This window comes from Oncorhynchus kisutch, linkage group LG29 (genome assembly GCF_002021735.2).
Source record: "Oncorhynchus kisutch isolate 150728-3 linkage group LG29, Okis_V2, whole genome shotgun sequence".
NCBI lineage: Eukaryota > Metazoa > Chordata > Actinopteri > Salmoniformes > Salmonidae > Oncorhynchus > Oncorhynchus kisutch.
In genome coordinates, this window is record NC_034202.2 from 20,912,933 (window position 1) to 20,939,815 (window position 26,883).

At 40.2% G+C, this 26,883-nt stretch overlaps 1 protein-coding gene across 2 annotated transcripts in view; it reads right to left on the reverse strand.

The window, feature by feature from the left end:
- Window positions 1–26,883, reverse strand: part of LOC109873601 (astrotactin-2) — a 476,030-nt gene that overhangs the window by 197,685 nt on the left and 251,462 nt on the right. For both annotated transcript variants that reach the window (XM_031809054.1, XM_020465242.2), the window contains one exon: window positions 12,982–13,132. In XM_031809054.1, coding sequence (XP_031664914.1) covers window positions 12,982–13,132 — 151 coding nt within the window. The remainder of the gene's footprint in view (window positions 1–12,981; window positions 13,133–26,883) is intronic.

Here is a 26,883-nt window from a genome sequence, read left to right on the forward strand (position 1 = left end):
CATCATCCAGTTCACCAACAGATCTACACTGAATCTTCTATGGAGGCAAGCGAAGAACTGTGAGTTCCTCATCAAGCAAGGTTCACAGAGGATCTGACCTCAGCAGACAAAGTGACACGAGAGAAACTGTGGCCGATGGTGGCTGCAGCTCGAAAGGCAGGGCAAACTTTTTTTGGGTCGGTGCAAGAGTGATCATCGATGGGAAAGAAATGCAGCTAAATCAGAACATTTGAGAGAGAGAGAGCCAGAGTCTAACTCAGACAGAACTGGTTGGCCTAAATACTGCCTAATTTCCAGGTGAAAAGCAACCTTTTATTGTGAAGAATTTACACAAACACTTTAATGAGAAAAGGCTGACCTGAAAACTGGTAAACTGTCTGTGATGTATACGCCGAGGAACTTAACTTTCCACCTTCTCCACTGCTGTCCGTTCAATGTGGATAGGGGGTGCTCCCTCATCTCCTTTGTTTTGTTGATGTTTAGTGAGAGGTTGTTTTCCTGACATCACACTCCGAGTGCCCTCACCTCCTCCCTGTAGGCTGTATCGTCATTGTTGGTAATCAAGCCTACTACTGTTGTGTGGTCTGCAAACTTGATGGTTGAGTTGGAGGCATGCATGGCCACGCAGTCGTGGCTGAACAGGGAGTACAGGAGGGGGCTGAGCACACACCCTTGTGGGGCCCCAGTGTTGAGGGTCAGCGAAGTGGAGATGTTGTTTCCTACCGTCACCACTTCTGGGGGTGCCCGTCAGAAAGTCCAGGACCTAATTGCACAGGGCAGGGTTGAGACCCAGGGCCTCCAGCTTGATGATGAGCTTGGAGGGTACTATGGTGTTGAATGCTGAGCTGTAGTCAATGAACAGCATTCTTACATAGATATTATTTTTGTTCAGATGGGACAGGGCAGTGTGATGGCGATTGCATCATCTGTGGACCTGTTGGGGCGGTATGCAAACTGAAGTGGGTCTTGGGTGGCCGGTAAGGTGGAGGTGATATGATCCTTGACTAGCCCCTCAAAGCACTTCATGATGACAGAAGTGAGTGGTAGTCATTTAGTTCAGTTATCTTTGCCTTCTTGGGTACAGGAACAATGGTAGCCATCTTGAAGCATGTGGGGACAACAGACTGGGATAGGGAGCGATTGAATATGTCCGTAAACACACCAGCCAACTGGTCTACGCATACTCTGAGGACGCGGCTAGGAATGCCGTCTGGGCCAGCAGCCTTGCGAGGGTTAAATGTTTCACTCACGTCAGCCACTGAGAAGGGGGGGGGGGGGGGGGGGGGTGCAGTCCTTGTTAGCGAGCCATGACGGTGGCAAAGGTGTTTAGTTTGTCTGGAAGCGTGACGTCAGTGTCCGTGACATGGCTGGTTTTCTTTTTGTAGTCTGTGATTTCCTGTAGACCCTGCCACATACGTCTCATGTCTGAGCTGTTGAATTGCGACTCCACCTTGTCCCTGTGCCGACATTTTGCTTGTTTGATTGCCTTGCCGAGGGAATAACTACACTGTTTATATTCGGCCATATTTCTAGACCTCTTTCCCATGTTTTCATAGGCCGTAAGAGTTTGTTCTTAACTGACTTGCCTAGTTAAATAAAGGTTCAATAAAAAATATGTAGTAAGTATTACCACTCTGGATGTTGGTTAATTTGAACAGTGAATTTGTCTTGGATTATTCAATATTTGGACATCTAAATATCCTGATAAAAAGGACTTCACTTGGAGTAACAAGAACATATCCCAGACAGTCATGAATTGACTTCTGGTTGATTGTATATTCATCAGATAACGCTGTAGTCAATGTATCAATTGAACCATCAATTCTTACTGATCATATTTATATTCTTATCTTTAAATATGAATGGCTCTGAAGTTAATAAACCGAATCAAAGTTATTGGAAACTCAATAGTAGACTGTTGGAAGATGATGATTTCAAGATGGATGCCAAATATATTATACAATAAAATTGGAGGAAAGCCCAACTATTTAAGTCTTATGGGAAATATTGGGAATTAATTAAGTATGAAATAAGACAAACAGCCATAAAGAGAGGTAAATAAATTGCTGAACTTAAAAGATTGAGGGAAGATAAACATGTTAAGGAAATACTTTCTCTAAACTCTATGGGGGACCTTGATGAAGAAGAAAAGGGTCAGTTATTTTCTTTAAGAACTAGAAATGGGGCGAATATATGAAGAGAGAACAAAAAGGGCTTTTGTAAGATCAAGAAGGAGATGGCTTGAGGAAGGTGAAAATTCATAAGCTTAATATAGATGGTAAAGAAAATGAAAACCCCCCAAATATTTCAAAATATGTTTCAGAATTCTATGGTGATCTTTACACCAGCAATACCTGTCCTACTAGTGGCATACCTGCCTTTCTAGACTCTGTCAAAGACTATGCAAAATTCATAGTTGAAGACTTCCAAGTCTTGTGAGGAATGTGTTTTTATTAATGATTTTTTTTTTTATGTAGGGGAGGTCCTGCCTGTTTCTTTGACACAAGGTCTCATTTCTGTCATCCCCAAACCAAACAAAGATCCTATGATGTTAGAGAATTGGAGACCAAGCACGTTAATGAACAATGTTGGAAAGCTACATTAATCTATATTTGCAGAAAGACTTAAAAAAGCTCTTGAGCAAATCATTGATGATACCCAGTCTGGTTTTATGAAGGGCAGACATATGTGTAATAATATTCAACTAGTATTGGACTTGATAGACTACAATGAGCACATTATGGAAGATAGCTTTATTTTCTTTGTAGACTTTTACAAGGCTTTTGATACAGCTGAACTTTATTTCATTTTTGAGACTTAAATTATTTGGGTTTTGGTCAATATTTTCAGAGTGTAATTAAGACACTTTCAATTATCCCATGGAACTTCACAGAGATTCTACATTTGACGCCGAATGAAACAAGGATGCCCAATTTCTCCTTTCTTATTTTTATTGGTCACACAAGTTATGGCACTTCATATCAGTAAGGATATTTTTAGGGGTATTCAGATAGAAGATAAAGAGGTCAAATGTTCACAATTGGCTGAAGACACCACCATTTTTAAAAAAAGATCATAATGAAGTCAGGAAAGCTATTGAGTGTATTATGGCCTCCTCACATGTATGTGGTTTATCTCTGAATATTAGAAAATCTGAATTATTTGCGTTGAAAAGATGTGATGTAAAAGATGTGATCACATATCTTGGTATTAAAGTTAGCAAAGATCATGAAGAAAGGGCCAATTTAAATGTATCTCCCATTGTAGAGAAAATTAGAAAGAGATTTAACTCCTGGTTATTAAGAGATCTTTCTTTATCTGGACATGTGCTTTTATCACAATCTGAAGGTCCAGATTAGTTTATACCTCCCTTGCCTTGGATGTTCCTCTGTCAGTAACTAAAATGGTTGATACTAAATTATTTAACTTCCTATGGAGGAATAAACCTCATTATTTAAGAAAAGTGGTCATATGTAGCACCCAAAGTGAGGGAGGGTTGAATGCTCTGGATTTTAAAACATTTAAGATCAAATGGATACAAAACTACTGAAGAAATATGGATTGCATTTGGAATATAATCCCTAATTTAATATTCCAACAGATTGGTGGTCTAGAATTCTCACTCAAATGCAACTTTGAAGTGGGTAAGATTCCGATTAAGCTTGGTAACTTTCATAAACAAGAACTTCTAACATGGAACCGCATGTACAAACATACTTTTCCTCACCTAGATATACAATCTGGAATAATAAAGACATAAAATACAAAAACAAGGCTTTGTTTTTCCAGAACTGGTTTGACAACAGCATTATATGGGTTAAACAATTATTGAATAATGATAGACATTATATATGTATATACATGTAAATATGATTATCCAGAATTCATGAGAACACACAATGTTACATTCACTCCTGAGGAGTTTCAAATAGTTGTTAGAGCTGTCCCTAAAGGTGCTATTCTTCTTTTAGGAGAATATAACAGTACTCCAAGTGCAACTGTTGAGGATTTTGTAGCCTCAACACAGCTAGACGGAATTGACATTTTAAACAATAAATGTAATAACATGTATATAATAAAACTATGTCAAGATGTTACTATTCCCTCTGCTAGAATATACTGAAATGCAGCCCTAGGACAAGTGAACTGGAACAAAATCGTGTTGTTGTCTGGCAAATATTGTATATCTAATAAGGTGAAAGAAGTATCATACAAACTCATTTGTAGAATCCACCCTGTAAAGACCTTTATAAAGGTCTTTATAAAGGTTAAATAAAGGTTAAATAAAAATGAAAATAAAATGTTAAATATTATACACAGATTCAAAATAACTATTGATAACAAATGTGTATTTTGTGGTTGTGACCCAGAAACTATTGAGCATTTATTTTGGTACTGTTCTTATGTCAGAAGATTTTTGAGTGAGTTAGAAGACTTTATTTTAAAAGAAACAACTATTAATGTTAATTTGAGAGAACTGATATGTTTTATTTTGATTGATCCAAATGAAATGGACCCTGATTTAACTTTCATTGTTAATTTGTTTATTTTTCATTTCATTTTTCATTTTTCTTTATCCATAAAATGAAGTGGACAGAGAACAAACCCCTCTACACCTTGTTAAAGATTATTTTGAAATGATCAGTAAGTGTAAAAAACAAGAAAGCACTATGTACCATAAAACTTTTTGACAACTTGAAAATGTATCTCGATATGCCATTTCCTTGTCTGTTAGCTTTATGTACTCTTGTTTGTATGGTTTCGTTTTTGTATTTGTTTTGTTCATAATAATAAAACAATTATAATAATAAAAAAAAAGAGAATAAATAAATAATGATAATAATAAAAAATAAAACCCCAGCTCAAACAGAAGGATGCTATGCTAGCTAGCTGGCTATGACTTCCCAACACAACACTGGAACCCTTCCAAGTCAAGGTAAGGTTTTGGTATGACTCATTTATTGCCACCGGGATCTGCCGGTGTAACTTCTTACTGACTGTACACTAACGTTATTGCATGATTGTAAAACGGGGATAAACATACTTGAATTTGTCCAATAGAAACTCTCGTTTCCAAATGTTGGACTAATGAATACACCCTATATCAGATAGATAGATACAGGCAAGAGTGTGCAAGACGGTATTGAATGTCACTGTCCATGTGTCACTGTCTGTCACCTCAAATTTGTCTCTCACCCTGTGCGCATCTACATTCATAGATTGTCGCAACCTCATGATGAGTTTAAGGAAAATTTGAGTATCATGTAGTAGCCTAAACATATTGCTTGTACATTGATCTGGGTGAATGGAATATGAATGAGTCATCCAATATGCTGTAAAAGAAATAAGGCCATACTCATGAACAAAAACAATGTAACGGCCCTGAGCACCACTGGAGTGTATATGGTGTGTGTACAGTCTACATAGTCAAATGAGTGTGTGTAATACAACATTGACTTCTTGCTCTGCAATGGCAACGTGTAGGCCTACCCTTACAAAAAAAGATTTCAGTTTTGAAACTGCCGTAAAAGTGCAGTAACTGCAGTCCACTCTGGGATTTGGTACACAGTAATTGCAGAATAACTGCAGTGTTCTGCAGAATAACTGCAGTGTACTGCAGTTATACTGCAATCTGACTGCATTTTTTTTCTCTATTTTTTCGTAAAAATAGTGAACCCTCTTAAACCTTGGGACCTGGATAGGGTATGGTGAGAAGAATGAAGGGAGTCTAACACCTTGATAAGATTTAAAATAATTTGTTTATCTGGTGCTTCTCCCTTCAATACATTTTTCAGTTGTCTCTCTCATTCAACTGACTAGGCTACTCTTATACATATCTATTTAGCCAACACACTAAAAAAATATTTGTGAAAAGGTATTAATAATCATCTTATTTCATAAATACATTTTCATCCTGTCATTCTCAACCAATCCCTAACAACAGCAAGTTACAATGTCTCCCTTTGTTTACACTCTGTCTGAACATTCCTTGGAGTCCTCTGTCGCCATGACTACAACAGCCTAGCTTGACTGGAGCTAATGCTAGCTCTATGCTCACAGACTTTTATAAATGATTTAAACTATCAAAACGTCAACAAAAAATAACAATAATATCATTACACTCCGCTAAACTTTGTGTTCCATATCCTATTTATTTAAGGCATTATACTGCCATTGCACCACGGTAATGTACAATTAATTAAGATGGTACCATATGATACATTTGGATACCATTTATCATACTTGTGCATTACCATGGTAGAATGTATAATGCAGGTTAAAACAATGGTATTTCCATGATCCACATCTATACCACGGTGTAAATGATGCGATACCATGGTAGTACCATCATACTTCAAGGCTAAAACCATGGTACATTACCATGGTATAAGTGAAAGTACCATTGTAGTAACATGATATAAATGAAAGTATCAAAGTAGTACCATGGTATAAATCAAATCAAATGAAGTACCATCATAGCAACATGGTTTAAATAAAAGTATCAAAGTAGTACCATGGTATAAATAAAATCAAATGAAGTACCATCATAGCAACATGGTTTAAATGAAAGTATCATAGTAGTACCATAGTACCATGGTATACATTTAAGTATCAGTATAAATGAAATACCATAGCAGTATCACAATACAAATGTTGTCTTCATGAGAATAATTTACTGTACCATCATAACTCAATTGATGTATCTGTATGAGATTCATGATCTGTTCCTTAATAATCAACATTAAGTATTTGAGCGATATGGTTATCTAAAGATTCATGTTAAAGCTGGGATCCAGCACCACTGGCCGCCCCAGACGCATTTTCATTTTTTGGGGGTTTGAGGAAATTAGCATCCAACATTGTGGTAAAAAAAACAATCGTAGTACATACTCTGCTGTTTTATCGCACATGCAATGATGTGTTATGCTATATCTATTAATTTGAGGTTTCAACCACAGGAGCTTAATTCAAGTGGTTTTATCTAATGCACTTATGACAAATCTCACCTTCCACGATTAAAAAAGCAAAGAGCAAGCACGATATCACCATCTATATATTTAAAGTTCCTGAGCCACTAAAGATGCCTTTTTCTCCAGCATGGCATAATTGTTATGATACAGTGCATTCTGAAAGTATTCAGACCACTTGACTTTTTCCACATTTTGTTACATTCCAGCCTTACTCTAAAATGAATTAAATAGTTGTTTCCCTCATCAATCTACACAAAATAACCCATAATTAATTTTTTGCAAATATAAAAATAATTAATTGAAAAAACAAATTTACATAAGTATTCAGACCCTTTACTCAGTACTTTGTTGAAGCACATTTGGCAGCGATTACAGCATCGAGTCTTCTTGGGTATGACGTTACAAGCTTGGGACACCTATATTGTCTGTAGACCTCAAAGACAGGATTGTGTCGAAGCACAGATTATTCTCTGCAGATCCTCTCAAGCTCTGTTTTCAGGTCTCTCCAGATATGTTACATTGGTTTCAAGTCAACTTGTTTTTCACTTTGTCATTATGGGTTATTGTGTGTAGATTGATGAGTACAAAATACCATTTTATCAATTTTAGAATACGGCTGTACTGTATGTGTGGGACAAGTCAAGGGGTCTGAATACTTCCCGAATGTACTGGTTCAGAGAGCAACTCAGATGATTAATCATGGAAGGTTGTTATGCTAACCATGTATTCAGTGACTCTTTTACTTATATTTTTTTGTACTTTTTAAACATTTTCTCCTACATTTTGTGATATCCAATTGGTAGTTAAAGTCTTGTCCCATCGCTGCAACTCCCGAATGCAGTGACACTACCTAGCCCTCCAAAGAGATAAACATTTAAAACATAATGGAAAGCAAAGATATGGGTACAACCCCAACCTATCTATTACCTGAAATGCAGCTGTGCTCAATGCTTTAGATGATGTAAGATAATATATACTTCTATTAATCCATAAGAGATGCAAATGTGTCTGCGTTTTTCCTAACCCCTCCGATATACACACACACACACATACTAATGCTGTGTGATTAGTGCTTTTTGAGGTTGGTTCGGTTACATGAGAAAGAGATTCAGATTTTTTACATTTAAATCGTTTAAAAAACATATGTTATGGAATAATGACATTAAAATGATTTGTGAGTTTCCCTCAGCCATCACCTGCCTTTTTGCTTACACTGACAGTTGGTTGAATGTTGTAACAGAATAAAACAATTAATAAAAGCTCCATGATGGTAGTGAATGCCCATTACTGCTTATCACTTATTAACCATCATTTTTTCAGATGACTTACTTTACTTTAATACTGTACAATATTTCAGTTGTGTATAGTAGTTTATTATTTTTCATTATTTAAAGTCACCATCTCATCTCTGCTCAGGTAGTAGGAGCCAGCCAGACAACCATCGAACGTTATCTCTGTGCTCCACATTGAACGAGTCATAATATTTAGCTAGGCTAGTACTGCGGTAGCTAGCTGGCTGACTGAATCATTTTTCAAGTTGGTTCTTCGAAGTAGATAAGGCATACTTTCACGACTGCTTATTACCAATAACACAACAATCAATTGGGTAAAGCTACCTCACAAAATGTCTCAATTCCTATAGCCGTTGTTTTGTTACGTCATTCCTCTCATATGGTCTGTGCGTATGTGCCACAATTGATTGTGGTCATTGAAGTTAATGACCACGTTTCTGTGCTGAACTTGGTTGAATATTTGCCTAATGAAAACTACAACATACAATCAGCCCAGCTTTCCATATAGTTCTTCACTTAATGGGCTTATTTGACATTGCAAACAACTAACAACTGACTGATCTACAAATCACTTTGCATCATAAATAAACTACTCATTATTATTTGTAGATCAGTCAGTCAATCACCATTCACCCACAATACATCATGGATTTGATTTCTCTCTAGAGAAACGGTGTGTTGAGCACACAAAAAAAAACAGAACTAAATGGAATTAATGTTATTGTACCGACGTTGATCAATCAGTTGTTTAATAAAAAATATATGAATTGCTCAGCACTAACAAAAACACACATTAGGTTGGAGAGACAGGAGCAGAGGGCAGCTGTAAAGGGGGCTCAATGAGCAGTTTAGTGAGTTAAGTTCCTTGCTCAAGGGAACATCGGCAATAGGTGGCACCTGAGATATTGATGCCAGCAACCCTCTGGGGCTACCGCTGCCCCCCTGCTGCCCCCATTGTATATGGGTGTTAAAGAAATATGTAATTTTCCATCTCTTTACTAATCAGAGGCATGTAAAGTGATGTAAGCTGAAATGGGTTAACACAAAGTTGCACTATAAGGACACAATTGCCCACGTTGTCGGTGAATCACCATGAGAAAGACCTCCGAGTGGTATAAGGCAATATTAAACAATAAATGAAATGTGGGTAAAACAATTTCTCTGATAGTTGTGTGAGTTCTTCATTCAGGACTGTATCCATCACAGGCACAATCCCGTTTAGACTGTCTCTCAGAGTACCACAGCAACAGTTGGGCTATTGGGAAAATCTCCCTCGATTCAGCAATTATTTTAACAGTCCCAGTCAAAATGCATGGGGAAATTGCAGTATCAGTGTTTGGCTCTCATTCGTTGTGACAAACAGCCCACAGGCCAGTCAAATTACAACCCTACCCCCTAATGATCAAGCCATACATCACATAGCTACCCAACTGGCTCATTAATTTAATTGGTTGACAACTCAAGCCCGCCCAAACTACCATCAAACCTCTGGCATTGGACCTTTGCCATCTCTCCTCCCATTGTAAATATGCCAACAACCAACCTCCTTCACACAAAGACGTAGTGTATTGCATATCAAATACGTTTCCTACAGTCGGCTACAGTATGTCAGCATGTTACTTTTAATTACCACGTATCTGTTCTGAACTTGTTTGAATATTATATTGCCTAATGAAAACTACAACTTACAATCAGCCCACCTTCTCACATAGTTCTTGACTTAATGAGCTTATTTGACATTGCAGACGACTAACAACTGACTGATCCACAAATCACTTTGCATCATAAATAACTACTCATTATTATTTGTAGATCAGTCAGTCAATCACCATTCACCCACAATGCATCATGGATTTGGTGCTCTTGAACATGGCCAATTTCTATTGTGAATGATTTTCTCTCTCTCTAGAGGAACGGCGTGTTGAGCTCACAAAAAAAAACTAAAAACTAAATGGAATTAATGTTATTGAACCGACGGCGGTCAATCAGTTGTTTAATAAAAAAAATATGAATTGCTCAGCACTAACACATACACACAAACACACATTAGGTTGGAGAGACTGGAGCAGAGGGCAGCTGCAGTGGAGCGCTCAATGAGCAGTTTAGTGGGTTAAGTTCCTTGCTCAAGGGAACATCGGCAGTAGGTGGCACTTGAGATATTGATGCCAGCAACGCTCTGGGGCTACCGCTGCCCCCCTGCTGCCCCCATTGTATATGGGTGTTAAAGAAATATGTAATTTTCCATCTCTTTACTAATCAGAGGCATGTAAAGTGATGTAAGCTGAAATGGGTTAACACAAAGTTGCACTATAAGGACACAATTGCCCACGTTGTCGGTGAATCACCATGAGAAAGACCTCCGAGTGGTATAAGGCAATATTAAACAATAAATGAAATGTGGGTAAAACAATTTATCTCTGATAGTTGTGTGAGTTCTTCATTCAGGACTGTATCCATCACAGACAAAATCCCGTTTAGACTGTCTCTCAGAGTAGCAGGGACAGTAGGGAAAATCTCCCTCGATTCAGCAATTATTTTAACAGTCCCAGTCAAAATGCATGGGGAAATTGCAGTAACAGTGTTCGGCTCTCATTCTTTGTGACAAACAGCCCACAGGCCAGTTAAATTACAACCCTACCCCCAAATGATCAAGCCATACATCACATAGCAACCCAACTGGCTCATTAATTTACTTGGACACAAACTTGAGCCCGCCCAAACTCCCATCAAACCTCTGGCATTGGACCTTCCTGTCTCTCCCATCTCTCCTCCCATTGTAAATATGCCAAAAACCAACCTCCTTCACACATACTGTACATCAAATAAGTTACCTACAGAAGGCTACACAGTATGTCAGCATGTTACTTTTAATAGGTGTGGCAATGAATCTACTACTGAGCATTCATTTTATTTCCTTTTATGGGAAACACTTTATTTGAGGCTGTGTTTCAAGAATCATGATGAAGTGGTTTTATACGTGTTTGACTTCCTTTCCATAAACAAGCAGGTGCTGTGAACCTCCACACTTTTGCCAATCACAAATGTTTAAAAAAATATCCCAAGATCAAAATAATCATCATCATGGAGAAAATAACAACATTGAGAATGTAGTGGTAAACGACTGTCGTCTATCACCTTTGCTCTGTATCAATGTGTACGTGCTAATTAGCAGATATTCAATTGCTAAAAGCATGTTCACTATAAAGTCAAACTGAATCACATAAATATTCAAAGTTAAGGGAGCTTATGAATCTGCAATCCTCAAGGTGAGAAATTACATTTAGATTTTGCACTTCATTATGCAAAAATGATTATTATAAACTCAAAACAAGAAATGTCCTCTCACTGTCAACTGTTATTTTCAGCAAACTTAACATGTGCAAATATTTGTATGAACATAAGAAGATTCAATAACTGAGACATAAACTGAACAAGTTCCACAGACATGAGACTAACAGAAATTGAATAATGTGTCCCTGAACAAAGGGGGGGGGGGGTCAAAATCAAAAGTAACAGTCAGTATCTGGTGTGGCCAGGTACTGAAGTGCAGCTCCTCCTCATGGACTGCACCAGATTTGCCAGTTCTTGCTGTGAGATGTTACCCCACTCTTCCACCAAGGCACCTGCAAGTTCCCGGACATTTCTGGAGAGATTGGCCCTAGCCCTCAACCTCCGATCCAACAGGTCCCAGACGTGCTCAAAGGGATTGAGATCAGGGCTCTTCATTGACCATGGCAGAACACTGACATTCCTGTCTTGCAGGAAATCACGCACATAACGAGCAGTATGGCTGGTGGCATTGTCATGCTGGAGGGTCATGACAGGATGAGCCTGCAGGAAGGGTACCACATGAGGGAGGAGGATGTCTTCCATGTAACGCACAGCGTTGAGATTGCCTGCAGTGACAACAAGCTCAGTCCGATGATGTTTTGACACACCGCCCCAGACCATGATGGACCCTCCACCTCCAAATCGATCCCGTTCCAGAGTACAGACTTTGATGTAACGCTCATTCCTTCGACGATAAAACGCAAATCCGGCATTCACCCCTGTTGAGACAAAACCGCAACTCATCAGTGAAGAGCACCTTTTGCCAGTCCTGTCTGGTCTAGCGACGGTGGGTTTCTGCCCATCGGCGACGTTGTTGCCAGTGATGTCTGGTGAGGACCTGCCTTACAACAGGCCTACAACCCCTCAGTCCAGCCTCTCTCAGCCTATTGCAGACAGTCTGAGCAATGATGGAGGAATTGTGCGTTCCTGGTGTAACTCGGGCAGTTGTTGTTGCCGCCATCCTGTACCTGTCCCACAGGAGTGATGTTCGGAGGTACTGATCCTGTGCAGGTGTTGTTACACGTGGTCTGCCACTGCAAGGACGATCAGCTGTTCGTTCTGTCTCCCTGTAGTGCTGTCTTAGGCGTCTCACAGTACGGACATTGCAATTTATTGCCCTGGCCACGTTCACGCAGATTAGCAGGGACCCTGCGCATCTTTCTTTTTTTTTCTCCCAGAGTCAGCAGAAAGGCCTCTTTAGTGTTCTAAGTTTTCATAACTGTGACCTCAATTGCCTACCGTCTGTAAGCTGTTAGTGTCTTAACGACCGGTTTTTACAAATTATCTTTGAAAGACAGGGTCCTGAAAAAGGGCCATTTCATTTTTTGCAGAGTTTATGTCTTACTACATTTCTATCTAGAGGTTTTAAAGAGGTGACAGTAACTCACCATACAGCCTGTTGAGTCGACTCTGCGGTCCGACACACACTTGAAGTTCTTCCTGCAGCCCCCGTTGTCCTGGGAACAGTCTCGGACCGGGCCGAAAGACGCCAGGAGATCATCTACTGCCTCAAAGTAAGTGGACATGATGGCCTCCTCCCTATGATGGACAGAGAAGAGGAAGACTGTCATCAATAGACTAATCAGAATAAAGCCTGAGCACTCAGCTGAATATGTGTCTGAGGATGTCCTAATATGGACAACACACTGGCGGTACTTCTGATGTATATGAGGTTTGGTTAGTTGTACATAAAGAAAAGGAGATCAAATACAGGTGTGTTGAAGTTATTTTGGGGGGGGATGCTTCAAGGTCCACATATCTATCATAAAGCAAAGGTCTGCTCTGTATAATGTTATTATCACAATAGCCAAATCTGTATTCGCTGAATTTCCTATTGTGGTGACCCTTGTACTTCTGCAAAGGGTATACTAGCACTATCATATTGTTGCAAGAGAAATAATACTAGAATAAGAGAGAGATTGAAAAGGAGTCATATTGTCCCTTCTGTCCCTGGTGTGCAGTCACATGACTTCTGTTTGGATATGTTGCTGCTGTGCTGTGGTCTGAGGGCAACTGGTACAGATGGAATTCATCTATTCAAGTTGTATCTTAACTCAATCCCATTGTGGAATCCATCTCCAAAAGATATACTGGGATGTTTGGGCCATTGTTCAGAGAGAGAGGGGAGAGGGAGAAATAGTTGACCCTTGTATGTATTTACATTTACATCATGCGCTGCTGCTACTCTGTTTATCAATTCAATTCTATGTGCTTTATTGGCATGACATAACAATGTACATATTACCAAAGCATACATTGGAGATTTACAATATTAACATAATATTGTCAACGTTACAACATTAACAACAATAATCAAGGTTCGATACATTGAACAATAACAATAATATATCCTGATGCCTAGTCACCTTACAGTATATACACTATACAATGCCTTTGGAAAGTATTAAGACCCCTTGTTACATTACAGCCTTATTCTAAAATATATATATGTTTTAAATCCTCTGCAATCTACACACAATATCCTATAATGATAAAGCGAAAACAGACAACATTTTTGCAAATGTATAAAAGATAATAATAATTTACATTAGTATTCAGACACTTTTCTATGAGATTCGAAATTGAGCATCCTGTTTCCATTGATCATCATGAGATGTTTCTACAACTTCAATGTAGTCCACCTGTGGTGAATTGAAATGATTGGACACAATTTGGAAAGGCATACACCTGTCTATATAATGTCCCACAGATGACAGTGCATGTCAGAGCAAAAACCAAGCCATGAGGTTGAAGGAATTGTCCGTAAAGCTCTGCGACAGGATTGTGTCAAGGCACAGCTCTGGGGAAAGGGTACCAATAAATGTCTGCAGCATTGAAGATCCTCAAAAACACAGTGGCCTCCATAATTTCTAAATGGATGAAGTTTGGATCCACCAATACTGGCCGCCTGGCCAAACTGATCGGGGTAGAAGGGCCTTGGTCAGGGAGATGACCAAGAACCCAATGGTCACTCTGACAGAGCTCTTGAGGTCCTCTGTGGAGATGGAAGAACCATCCAAAAGGACAACCATCTCTGCAGCACTCCACCAATCAGGCCTTTACGGTAGATTGCCATTCCTCAGTAAAAGGCACATGACAGCCCGCATGGAGTTTGCCAAAAGGCCATTTAAGACTCTCAGACCATGAGAAACAAGATTCTCTGGTCTGATGAAACCAAGATTGAACTCTTTGGCATGAATGCCAAGTGTCATGTCTGGAGGAAACCTGGCACCATCCCTACGGTGAAGCATGGTGGCGGAAGCATAATGCAGTGGAAATATTCTTCAGCGGCAGGGACTGAGACTAGTCATAATTGAGGCAAAGAGATCCTTGATGAAAACCTGCTCCAGAGCACTCAGGACCTCCGACTGGGGTAAAGGTTCACCTTTCAACAGGACAATGACCCTAAGGACACAGCCAAAATAACTCAGGAGTGGCTTCAGGACAAGACTCTGAATGTCCTTGAGTGGCCCAGTAAGAGCCTGGACTTGAACCCGAATGAACATCTCTGGAGAGACCTGAAAATAGCTGTGCAGCAATGCTCCCCATCCAACCTGACAGTTTGAGAGGATCTGCAGAAAAACTCCCCAAATACAGGTGTGCCAAGCTTGTAGAGTCATACCCAAGAAGAATAGATGCTGTAATTGCTGCCAAAGGTGCTTCAACAAAGTACTGAGTAAAGGGTCTGAATACTTATGTAAAGGAAATATTTCAGTTTAGTTTTAATAAATGTGCAAAATATTCTAAAAACCTGTTTTAGCTTTGTCATTATGGGGTACTGTGTGTAGATTAATGAGGGGGAAAAAACTATTTAATTAATTTTAGAATAAGGCTGTAATGTAACAAAATGTGGAAAAAGTCAAGGGGTCTGAATACTTTCCGAAGGCACTGTATATACAAAAGTATGTGGACAACTCTTGAAATGTGTGGATTCAGCTATTTCAGCCACGCCCATTGCTGACAGGTGTATAAAATCGAGCACACAGCCATGCAATGTCCATAGACAAACATTGGCAGTAGAATGGCCCGTACTGAAGAGCTCAGTGACTTTCAACGTGGCACCTTCATAGGATGTCAAATTTCTGCCCTACTAGAGCTGCCCTGGCCAACTGTAAGTGCAGTTATTGTGAAATAGAAATGTCTAGGACCAACAACGGCTAAGCCGCAAGGTGGTTGGCCACACAAGCTCACAGAATAGAACCGCCGAGTTCTGAAGCGCTTAGCCCGTAAAATGTGTCTGTTGTTGGTTGTAACACTCACTACCGAGTTCTAAACTGCCTCTGGAAGTAACGTCAGCACAATAACTGTTAGTTGAGAGCTTCACTATCTGGCAGTTCGACGGACGAATCTGGGTTAGGCGGATGCCAGGATAACTCTAATCCGAATGCATAGTGCATACTGTAAAGTTTGTTGGAGAAGAAATAATGGTCTGGGGCTGTTTTTCATGGTTCGGGCTAGGCCCCTTACTTCCAGTGAAGGGAAATCTTTACGCTACAGCATACAGTGACATTCCAGATGATTCTAGACTTCCAACTTTGTGGCAACAGTTTAGGGAAGGCCCTTTCCTGTTTCAGCATGACAATGCCCCCATGCACAAAGCGAGGTACATAAAGAAATTGTTTGTCGAGATCGGTGTGGAAGAAATTGACTGGCCTGCACAGAGTGCTGACCTCAACCCATTTCGAACACCTTTGGGATGAATTGGAACGTTGACTGCAAGCCAGGCCTAATCGGCAAACTTCAGTGCCCAACCTCACTAATGCTCTTCTGACTGAATGGAAGCAAGTCCCTGCAGCAATGTTCCAACATCTAGTGGAAAGCCTTCCCAGAAGAGTGGAGGCTTTTATAGCAGGAAAGGGATGACCAATATTAATGCCCATGATTTTGGAATGAGATCTTTGACGAGCAGGTGTCCACATACACTACATGACCAAAAGTATCTAAATATGGTATTGGAACTGAACCTGGGAATAGCTTCTTGTATGTATATTTAGTGTAGCTTCTTACTTTCTCGTGTCCCTATTTCTTATTTTTATTTATTGTGTGTTTTTGTTCTACCTTATTTAATTGTTGTGCTACATTGATATTGATTGCTGAATTGTTGGGTTTGGAGCTTGCAAGAAAGGCATTTCATTATACTTGTGCATGTGACTTAAAACTTGGAACTTGAAATAGAGGCACACAAACACACAGAGATAGATAGAAGAATGGATTAAAAACATGCCTTTCTTGAATCAACACTCCCACTTGACTTAAAAAAATCTGCGCTGACATTGCTGATTGCTACTTTGAGGAAAAATGTACTTACTATGACAGATATGTCCCATCTAGCTATCTTAAGATGAATGCACTAACTGTAAGTCTCTCTGGATAAGAGCATCTGCTAAATGTAAATATAAAATGAAAATGCCCAAGGACACTGGTTCCCTTGTGCAATACTAGAGGCAAACAACAAAAGCATGCCTAGGTAGTTGGGTGAGATTGTGTCACCGTGTAACGAGCACCAGTTTGTTCAGAGCCATCAAAGCTGCCGTGCTAGTGCCTTTCCTCTGGCCTGTGGTGTTGGGGAGCAGGTGGGAGTCTGCAGGCGTGAAAGTGACAAGGGGGATTACGAATAGTGGCTTTTTGGTCCAGCCGCTTCCAAAGTCTCCTAATGTGTTTGGATATGATTTCCCATGGCCAGAGATCTGGCAGAGCACGGGGGCCTGCCAGGGCCTGCCAGCTTAGGTACAGGGGGGTGCCTGATAGGCTGATGTCTGATAGCCCTCTGCTTCACACAGGTGTCTGTGCCCGCGCTGCCCAGCCCACAGGGAAATTCAAAAGTCATTAGAGGTGTAACGGCAAATAATGAAGCCATCAGCACTCTCTGTGTTTAATCTGAGCTAAGACACAGTGCCATGCAGGCTTCAACATGGTAGTGCTAGCTGGCTGTCCTTTCTTAAATCTATACTGAACATAAATGAAACATTCAACAATTTAAAAGATTTTACTGAGTTACTGTTCATAGAAGGAAATCAGTCAATTGAAATAAATTCATTAGGCCCTAATCTATGGACTTCACATGACTGGGCAGGGGCGCAGCCATGGGTGGGCCTGGGAGGGCATATGCCCACCAATTTAGGAGCCAGGTCCACCCAATAAGTTTAGGGCTTTATTAACAACAGAAATACTCCTCAGCATCCCCCCTCCTCTTCAGACGTTCCCGCAGGTGAAGAAGCCGGATGTGAAGGTCCTAACCAGAATGGAAAGTGGGAGGCCCCGGTGCACAACTTAGCAAGTGGACAAGTACATTAGTGTGTCTAGTTTGAGAAACAGGTGCCTCACAAGTCCTTAACTGGCAGCTTCATTAAATAGTACCCACAAAACACCAGTCTCAACAGCAAAGAGGTGACTCTGTGATATCAGGGAACTTTAACATTTCTACAAAGGTGATACAAAGTTTTCAAAAGAGATAATAAGGGCATCCATCTTTGCCCGTGCAAAACAATGAGTAGCCAACCACAACGACAATCTGCAGAGAAACACACACCACAATAAGATACATCTTAAGGGGATATTGTTTTGAGCTCCTTCTTTATTGCATTCTTTCGCTAGAAAACAAAAAGCAATCTCGACCAACAGTAAAAGATGGTTTAGAAAAACCTGAAAAATAGGACAGCGTGACAATATTGCAGTGTCTTATTTACTGTAGCTATACAGTATCACTGTGACAGACTTGGTTCACCTAGAGTTCTAATTCCAATCAGTATGGAAATGGTATGGTATGTGCGTAAGGGAATAGCTTAATTCTCTAAAATTCACTGAAGCCCTACACATCTCTATATAAAGATGGTCCCCCTGTGGAATGTTTCCACTTTTGTATTCATTAGTGACATTATAGATTGCTCGCAATATGTCTTACTGCTATGGTTTCCTATTAAATTAACACTAGGCTTTCTGGTGATTTCACTGAAGCTCAAATACCCTACAGCTATTAAAACATGCAGTTGACATTATTATTCTATTTTCATCTCTCTACCTCTGCTCTGCTTGCAATAGGAAACACACACAGGCAACACATACACTTGCGCCAAACGCACACACATCCACCCACACACAGCAATTTCCAGTTGGATCACGTGTGAGAAAGTCATTTTGTGAGAAGAGTGTTGAGAGAGAGGGGAGGATAAGTTAGTGGTGAATGTGGCATGCAGGGGGAGGAAGCAATAGTTCATATAGTGGATATCATAATTCATGTGAAGGGTGTATTCTCGATGTATTTGGCCTGGCCTGCCCCCCTGCCGCGTCCTGACTCCCCAGGAAGGATTTGTGGGGAGATAAGGCCAAAGGTCAAAACAGAGGCTTAAATTATGCTGCATCCCCTAATGCACTTCACCTCTCCATGAGGTGGAATGTATATAGAGACAAAAACAGTCCTACATTTTAATGAAACCAATATGGCTTCTCTCTGTGTGGTTTTAAACAATGGCAGGACCGATCTCTGAAAATAGCCCTTTATTCATAATTTTTTCCCCCCTTTAATCACCATTATGACACACTATCATTCCGGCCTTACATTCTTCTATGGAAAGTGAGTGGGTACACAATTTAGCAGGGTCAGTTCACGAGGAAGTGCGATCACGCACAATCACTGCAATTAAAATGTTCATGAAGTTGATGCGATGGCAATTTACTATGTATGAAGCTGTCATTTGTGAGGCATCAGGGGTAGGGGCTGATGGCATGTCGCGCACTGGGGCTAATTGAAGCGCCGGAATGCTCCATCCATTAAGTTGCTAATAAAGCCAACAGGCACCGCCCGCTGGCATTGTCACATACAGCCGCTCTTTACGAGGTACAGCAGCCGCTTGAGAAAGAGGGGGAAAAAAACATACACACATAAAATGAGTGTCCAAAACATTAGGAACATCTTCATATTGACTTGCACCCCATTTTGCCCTCAGAACAGCCTCAATTCGTTGGAGCATGGCATCTAAAAGGTGTGAAAGCGTTCAATTGGGATGCTGGCCCATGTTGACTCCAATGCTTCTCACAGGTGTGTCAAGTTGGCTGGATGTCCTTTGGGTGGTGGACCATTCTTGATACACACAGGTCACTGTTGAGTGTGAAAACCCCAGCAGCATTGCAGTTCTTGACACACTCAAACCGATGCGCCTGGCACCTACTACCATAACCTGTTCAAAGGCACTTAAATATTTTGTGTTGCCCATTCACCCTCTGAATGGCACACATACACCTTCCGTGTTTCAAATGTCTCATGCTTCGTCTACACTGATTGAAGTGGATTTCACAGGTGACATCAATAAAGGGATCATAGCTTTCACCTGGATTCAGCTGCTCAGTCTGTCAGTGTGCATACACACAGGCTACAAGTGGGGTTGAGGGCCCCACTTTGTGTACTATTAAGTGGTGCATTAAGGAGCTGACTCCTCAATGTTATAGCAGAAGAAAGAAGAGCGGTGTGTTTGCTCACCGCGGCACCGCAAGCCGGGAGGTCGCTTTGGCTTCAACACCTCTCCTTGCCTGACAATGTGTTAGGAGTGGAGAGAAATAATACGGACAACATTGCAACATGTCCCTCTGAGGAAAAAAGCTGAGGATTGATGGTCGCTTTTCGCTGGTCGCTGCCTGAATATGCGGCGTGCTTTTTAAAGGATGGAGACATTAAGTTATTCAGTAGACATAACCTTGTGCAGTCTTGTCACAATAACTAACAACATTTGAATTGAGAAGTTGGTATTGTTGTTGTTTCTGTGGCAACCTTATATCATCAGCATCCAATCTCTACCTATTTCAATTCCTTTATACTTTCATGGGTTCGAGATTGGCTGAGGAAAAACCTAACCATCGTTCAAACTGAAAGCCAATGCTTTCAACAATGTTTTTGTCATCTGAATCTTTGTGCTGTAGCGCTAACTACTAAACTGCCAATCAAGCTTTAGTGAGAAATAAATAAAAAGGGGCTAGATAATAAAACGAGAGATGAAGAAAGGGTCGATCCACCATTTATCTATGAACGTTGTTGGACGTTTGAAGTCTTTTCTTTCACTTTGGCTCTGAGACAAATCTGGTGCCGTATTACGAGTCCCTTGTCAGCCAACACTCAAACCACCTCAGCTTCTCCTTATGAAAAAAATATAATGAAAAACAGAATGTGTGAAAAAATACATTGATATTTTCCACTGGGAAAACATGTTAGCTTGACCGGCAGTAGCTACATGTTTGGATGCTGGGACCACCTCTGGCTGCTTAACCAAGCATGGGTATTGAACTCCACATGCCCACTGTGGGGTGAGCGTGAGGATAAGGAACCCCTGTGGGACATGTGTTTTTCATAGAATAGGAACAAAAGTGTCTTCTTTGGAACAGGGCCGTGGGGAATTGAGCACACAGGGAGGAAAATTGTGTACAGGAGAACAGACTGTGTGACAGGAAGATAGGTGCCACGCTGTGCTAACAAACCACACTTTCTAGCGCTTTGTGTGTGGCACTCATATCGCAGTGGCAATTAAGAGACACAAACAAATAAACAAGTGAAAAACACCTTGGGCATGTGCCAGTTAACATACCAAGAAGCCTCCAAAGTACACACACATGCCACTGAATGAGAACAATGGGATGCATATTGCAAATCCAATTATTTCAAGGGATGAAACTCATTTGGAAAACAAAACAATAAGGCGTCCTGCCTTATGTAACATATTCAGCGTCCTGGAATAACCTTGTATGTCAATTTTTGTCTTTTATGTTCAATTTATGTTCAATTTATGAAAAGTTTACTTCTTGGAGATACTGTACAAGGTTTTTCCAAGACACTGATAATATCTCTTCAACAGCACTTTCCACCAATAATTATGAATGTAGTTATGTAAGCCTTTATAAGAGCTCTTATAAGGAGCCAAAAGTTTTGTGAAAAGTTATTATTATACAATGTGCTGAGGTGTGATGGAAGGGAATGTGCTCATATGATTCAAATAAGCTTTTAGCATTTCTTCTGACACAGGCTGTATCCGTACTTAAAATGGCCCACCACAGCTATCCTCAAGCTAGCTAGTGTTTTAGTGGAATATTTGTTTGCGGAGCTAGCCACTCTCTGCCTTAATGAATGATTAGAGTGAAACAGCTGCACATCAAGACAGACATCAAGGGGCTTAGCAACTCGGTTTGAAACCCAGTCTGGAGATTAATACTTTATTTTTAACAGCCTACAAATACACAGAGTGGAACTGCTTCCAGAGTACATAAGAACAGAGAGCCCAGTTCTTTGGGAGAAAGCAAATAAAAGGAGAAGGGGTGTGTGGAGAGGAAGAGAGGGAGAGGAGAAATAGAGTGCAAGGGATAACAAGATGGGGAACTAAAAGTGGATGAAGAGATAGAGGGAGAAAGAACGGCAGCATGGGAAGTGCTATCAAACACATCATAGTGCGATTAAAACATACTCTGGTGTTCAGTCAGATAGCCAGAGGATATGTGATCTGGTTCCTGTGAAATTAAACGTCTTTTTTCTTCTATTGTTCTATCTCTCCCAGTCTCACTGAGTCTTCACTGAGGGAAGACTGTGGCTCTGTATGGGCTTTCATGTGCAGCTGTGCACACAGCTTAGCAGTCGGGAGAAGGCCTGATTCCCCAAATTGCAGTCTAGGGACTCTGACAGCCTGTTCTGAGATAGCATCAAGCACACGCTCTTCAAAATCACAGACATTTTATTCAAAACAGCCTTGATGTTGTTGAGGAAATGAAAGCATGCTAAACTGACTGAGCATAATTAGCGTGAGCTGTACTGTAACAAGTTCAAGACAGCATTAATACTACATATTTAATATAAAAGCACATTTTCTTTAAGTGTTAAATTCTTATTTTAGTGTTTCATAACTTCCCCATTGTGCTGTGAAATACAATTGGCACTATAATACAATATTACCATTGTTCAGGAAATTGGTCAAATTAGAAATATTTGTACAACGTTTTATTTCAAAGGGTATGTTGTGAGCATCCGTGTAAAAGGCATTGAGGACTATGCCATGATCTAAAACATTAAGTCCAATATCTCCATCTCAGTTACAATCTTTCAACAGTTGGCTGTACATCTTCTTCTCTATGAACAATATCCAGAGGGTGTCCCATTTTCCTCATCTAGATTTATTCTCCCTTCACACAGCAACTGTTTCCCTAGGCTTCCTATGATCACACCACCATGTTGAGTCAAAGCAGACCTTTGTTGAACAGAAGGGGTCCCTCTGGGAAGGACAGATACATATTAAACATAATGGCTTCAAACACAAACAAACAGAAGGGCGTCAGAAATAAAATTATTATGTATGAAATTCAGAGGCCTGTTCACACATAATCCAAATATATGGATTTTGTGTGAATTCAGGCAATTATACAATAAAGGAATGTTTGTAGCGTGATTAATGTAAGCTATTTTTGTAATATTACACTTCATAATTCAAATAGCTTGTTTCACGCTAAAAGCTGTATGACTCAGAGTTTGAGAAGTTTAATTTTGGTTGCCTTTGAGTGATCTTGGTAATACCATAGAAATGGCTTGAGCATTTTAATGCGAGGGAGAGCGAGAGAGACTGTTTGTCACGGACGTCCTCCTCTTCATCTGAAGAGGAGAGGCGAGAAGGATCGGAGGACCAAAATGTAGCGTGGTATGTGTTCATCACGAATTTTAATAAAGAAAACACTGAACACTGAAACACTATACAAAAACAGTAAAGGAAATAACGACCGTGAAGCTATAAATGAGACCTGTGCTGACACAAGCAACTAACATAGACAATCACCCACAAACAAACAGTGAAACCCAGGCAACCTAAGTATGATTCTCAATCAGAGACAACTAATGACACCTGCCTCTGATTGAGAACCATACTAGGCCGAAACATACAAATCCCCAAATCATAGAAAAACAAACAGACTGCCCACCCAACTCACGCCCTGACCATACTAAATAAATACAAAACAAAGGAAATAAAGGTCAGAACGTGACACTGTTATAGGCCCAATGCTACTGATATGACTCGAGGCTGAGCCAAGAGGTGTTTGCACCCAAAAGTACAATCAAATAATATAGCTGATGTATTCATACAGAGTAATTTCATAAGAATAGTTGTTGTAGTAATTGTAGTACTATTAGTAGCAGTAGTACTACTAGTACAACTAGTAGCAGTAGTAAATTAAATCGAATCAAATACACACGTTTAGCAGATGCTATTGCGGATGCAACAGATGTTATTGCAGGTGCAACAAAATGCTTATGTTTCTAGCTCCAACAGTAGTAGTAGTAGTAGTAGTAAAGTACTAAATAAAGCACTAAAATAAACTTCAGTTAATGCTAAACACAGCTACTAGAATCTTGGACTAGAACCCCAAAAATGTATCATATTACTCCACTGCCAGCCTCTCTACACTGGCTTCCTGTTAAGGCAAGGGCTGATTTCAAGATTTTACTGCTAACTTACAAAGCATTACATGGGCTTGCTCCTACCTATCTTTCCGATTTGGTCCTGACGTACATGCCTACACGTACGCTACGGTCACAAGACGCAGGCCTCCTTACTGTTCCTAGAATCTCTAAGCAAACAGCTGGAGGCAGGGCTTTCTCCTATAGAGCTCCATTTTAGTGGAACAGTCTGCCTATCTCTAGCCTAGTGGTTAGAGTGTTGGACTAGTAACTAGAAGGTTGCAAGTTCAAACCCCTGAGCTGACAAGGTACAAATCTGCCGTTCTGCCCCTGAACAGGCAGTTAATTCACTGTTCCTAGGCCGTCATTGAAAATAAGAATTTGTTCTTAACTGACTAGCCTAGTTAAATAAAGACAAAAAAAATCTATGTGAGAGTTTTCCTGTTTTCAACTCTCTAGAGACAGCAAGAGCGGTAGAGATACTCTGAATTATTGGCTATGAAAAGCTAACTGACATTTACTCCTGAGGTGCTGACCTGTTGCACTCTCGACAACCACTGTGATTATTATTATTATTTAACCCTGCTGGTCATCTATGAACATTTGAACATCTTGGCCATGTTCTGTTATAATCTCCACCCGGCACAGCCAGAAGAGGACTGGCCACGCCTCGTAACCTGGTTCCTCTCTAGGTTCCTTCCTAGGTTCTGGCCTTTCTAGGGAGTTTTTCCTAGCCACCGTGCTTCCACACCTGCATTGCTCGCTGTTTGGGGTTTTAGGCTGGGTTTCTGTACAGCACTTTGTGACATCGGCTGGTGTATGATGGGATTTATAAATACATTTGATTGAATTTGATTGATAGTAGTACCTTACTGGTGGTTGATAGAACTGGAACAACATCAAGTTATTATAAATCAAACTGACATACTTTATAATTATTATTTATATTTATTGTGTGTTTTTGTTCTACTTTATTTGTTGATGTATTTTTGATGGTACTACTGATATTGATTACTGCATTGTTGGGAATAAGCAAGCAAGGAAGGCATTTCAGTATACTTGTGCACGTGACAACACAAACTTGAAAATGAATTATTTTTGACCGTATCTAGTCACAGCAGGAGAGCAAATATCCCCACTTGACTTCAGTCACTCACAGTCTTCCACTGGCTACCTCCTTATTCACTTTCTAGCAGGATAGCACATTATTTGAAGCACCATATGGTGCATAATGCTATAGAACACAGAGGCACAACTACTACAATCATTTACAGATGCACTGCAAAATGGAATCTCAATCTATAAACATAGTATTTGAATAATGCAAGACATCATTCCGTCCTCTCATGTCACATCCTGTATAACAAGTCCTCCAGCTCTGGAGCGCAACTGTTCCTAGCTATCTGACCGTCCAAAATCACAACAACACACAGCCTTCTGCTTCTGCAATGTTCTTGAATCGTTTTCGTGACGTTGTCAGGCAACTCATCTATATGCTCACTCACTAAGATATGGCTATATTAATTTTCTGTCAAAATGTACCGTGGGAGAGCTAAAAGAGCAAACAGGGTCAACATCTTACATACAGGCTGCCTTACATATCTGGTGAGATTATTTAAAACATTCTTCTTCTTAGAGCTGGGCGATATGCCCCAAATATAATTTCACATTTTTGACAGTATAACATTATTTTATGTTTTAATGGGACTCTCTCATCTGTTTAATACTGTTAAATCAAACTTCAACCAAAAATCAATTTCTACATTTCCTTCACTCATTTGTTATCATTTCCACACTATACTCCATTTGTTTTGTCTTTGTATTTTGTGAAAAAGTCACTTTTCACTTATAAGAATAATTATTTTTTTTACAGTATTTTCAATGGATTCAATGGCAGTTTTTACTTTCACCACAAGGTGTATTCTGCCGATTTCTAAGGTGCATTTGGTACTTGCACTGCAGCACAGACAAGATGCATGGCAAAAAAGTACATGTGCGCACCATCGGCAGCACAGCCTCACAGGCACTATTCATGACAAAAACATTTACATGTGCACACCATCGGCAGCACAGCCTCACAGGCACTATTCATGACAAAAACATGTACATGTGCACACCATCGGCAACACAGCCTCACAGGCACTATTCATGACAAAAACATGTACATGTGCACACCATCGGCAGCACAGCCTCACAGGCACTATTCATGACAAAAACATTTACATGTGCACACCATCGGCAGCACAGCCTCACAGGCACTATTCATGACAAAAACATCTACATGTGCACACCATCGGCAGCACAGCCTCACAGGCACTATTCATGACAAAAACATTTACATGTGCACACCATCGGCAGCACAGCCTCACAGGCACTATTCATGACAAAAACATCTACATGTGCGCACCTGAAGTTCTTGCTAGAAAATTAGCTGCTCCTAACTGTTAGCAGTCCCTTACTGGCGGGTAAGAACAGATGACTTTCATCATTATTACATTTAACAAACCAAACACTGAAATATTGTTATGTAAGGTAAAGTACAAATCCAAGCTGGTCCGTGCATGTAGTAAAATAGGGTTTTACTCCCCAGCCCTTCTCCAGACTTTGTTAAAAAAATCTGTTTCATATAAAGGTTGACTGGACTGCAGTTAGTACAAAAGGAATTTAATATTTATCTCAAGCTAGTACTGAGTAATACAGTGAGTTGGTCACTCTCTATTCAAAGCACATCTCCTCACTTATAGAAAATAAATCAATATGAGAGAGAATGACCAAGCCAGGAACAGTCACACATAAGCAGACTCCCAGGGCCGTCCGTGCGGTTGCTTCTTGATGTTTTGTAAAAATTGGTTTCTAGCAGCAGTGGGGATGACCTATT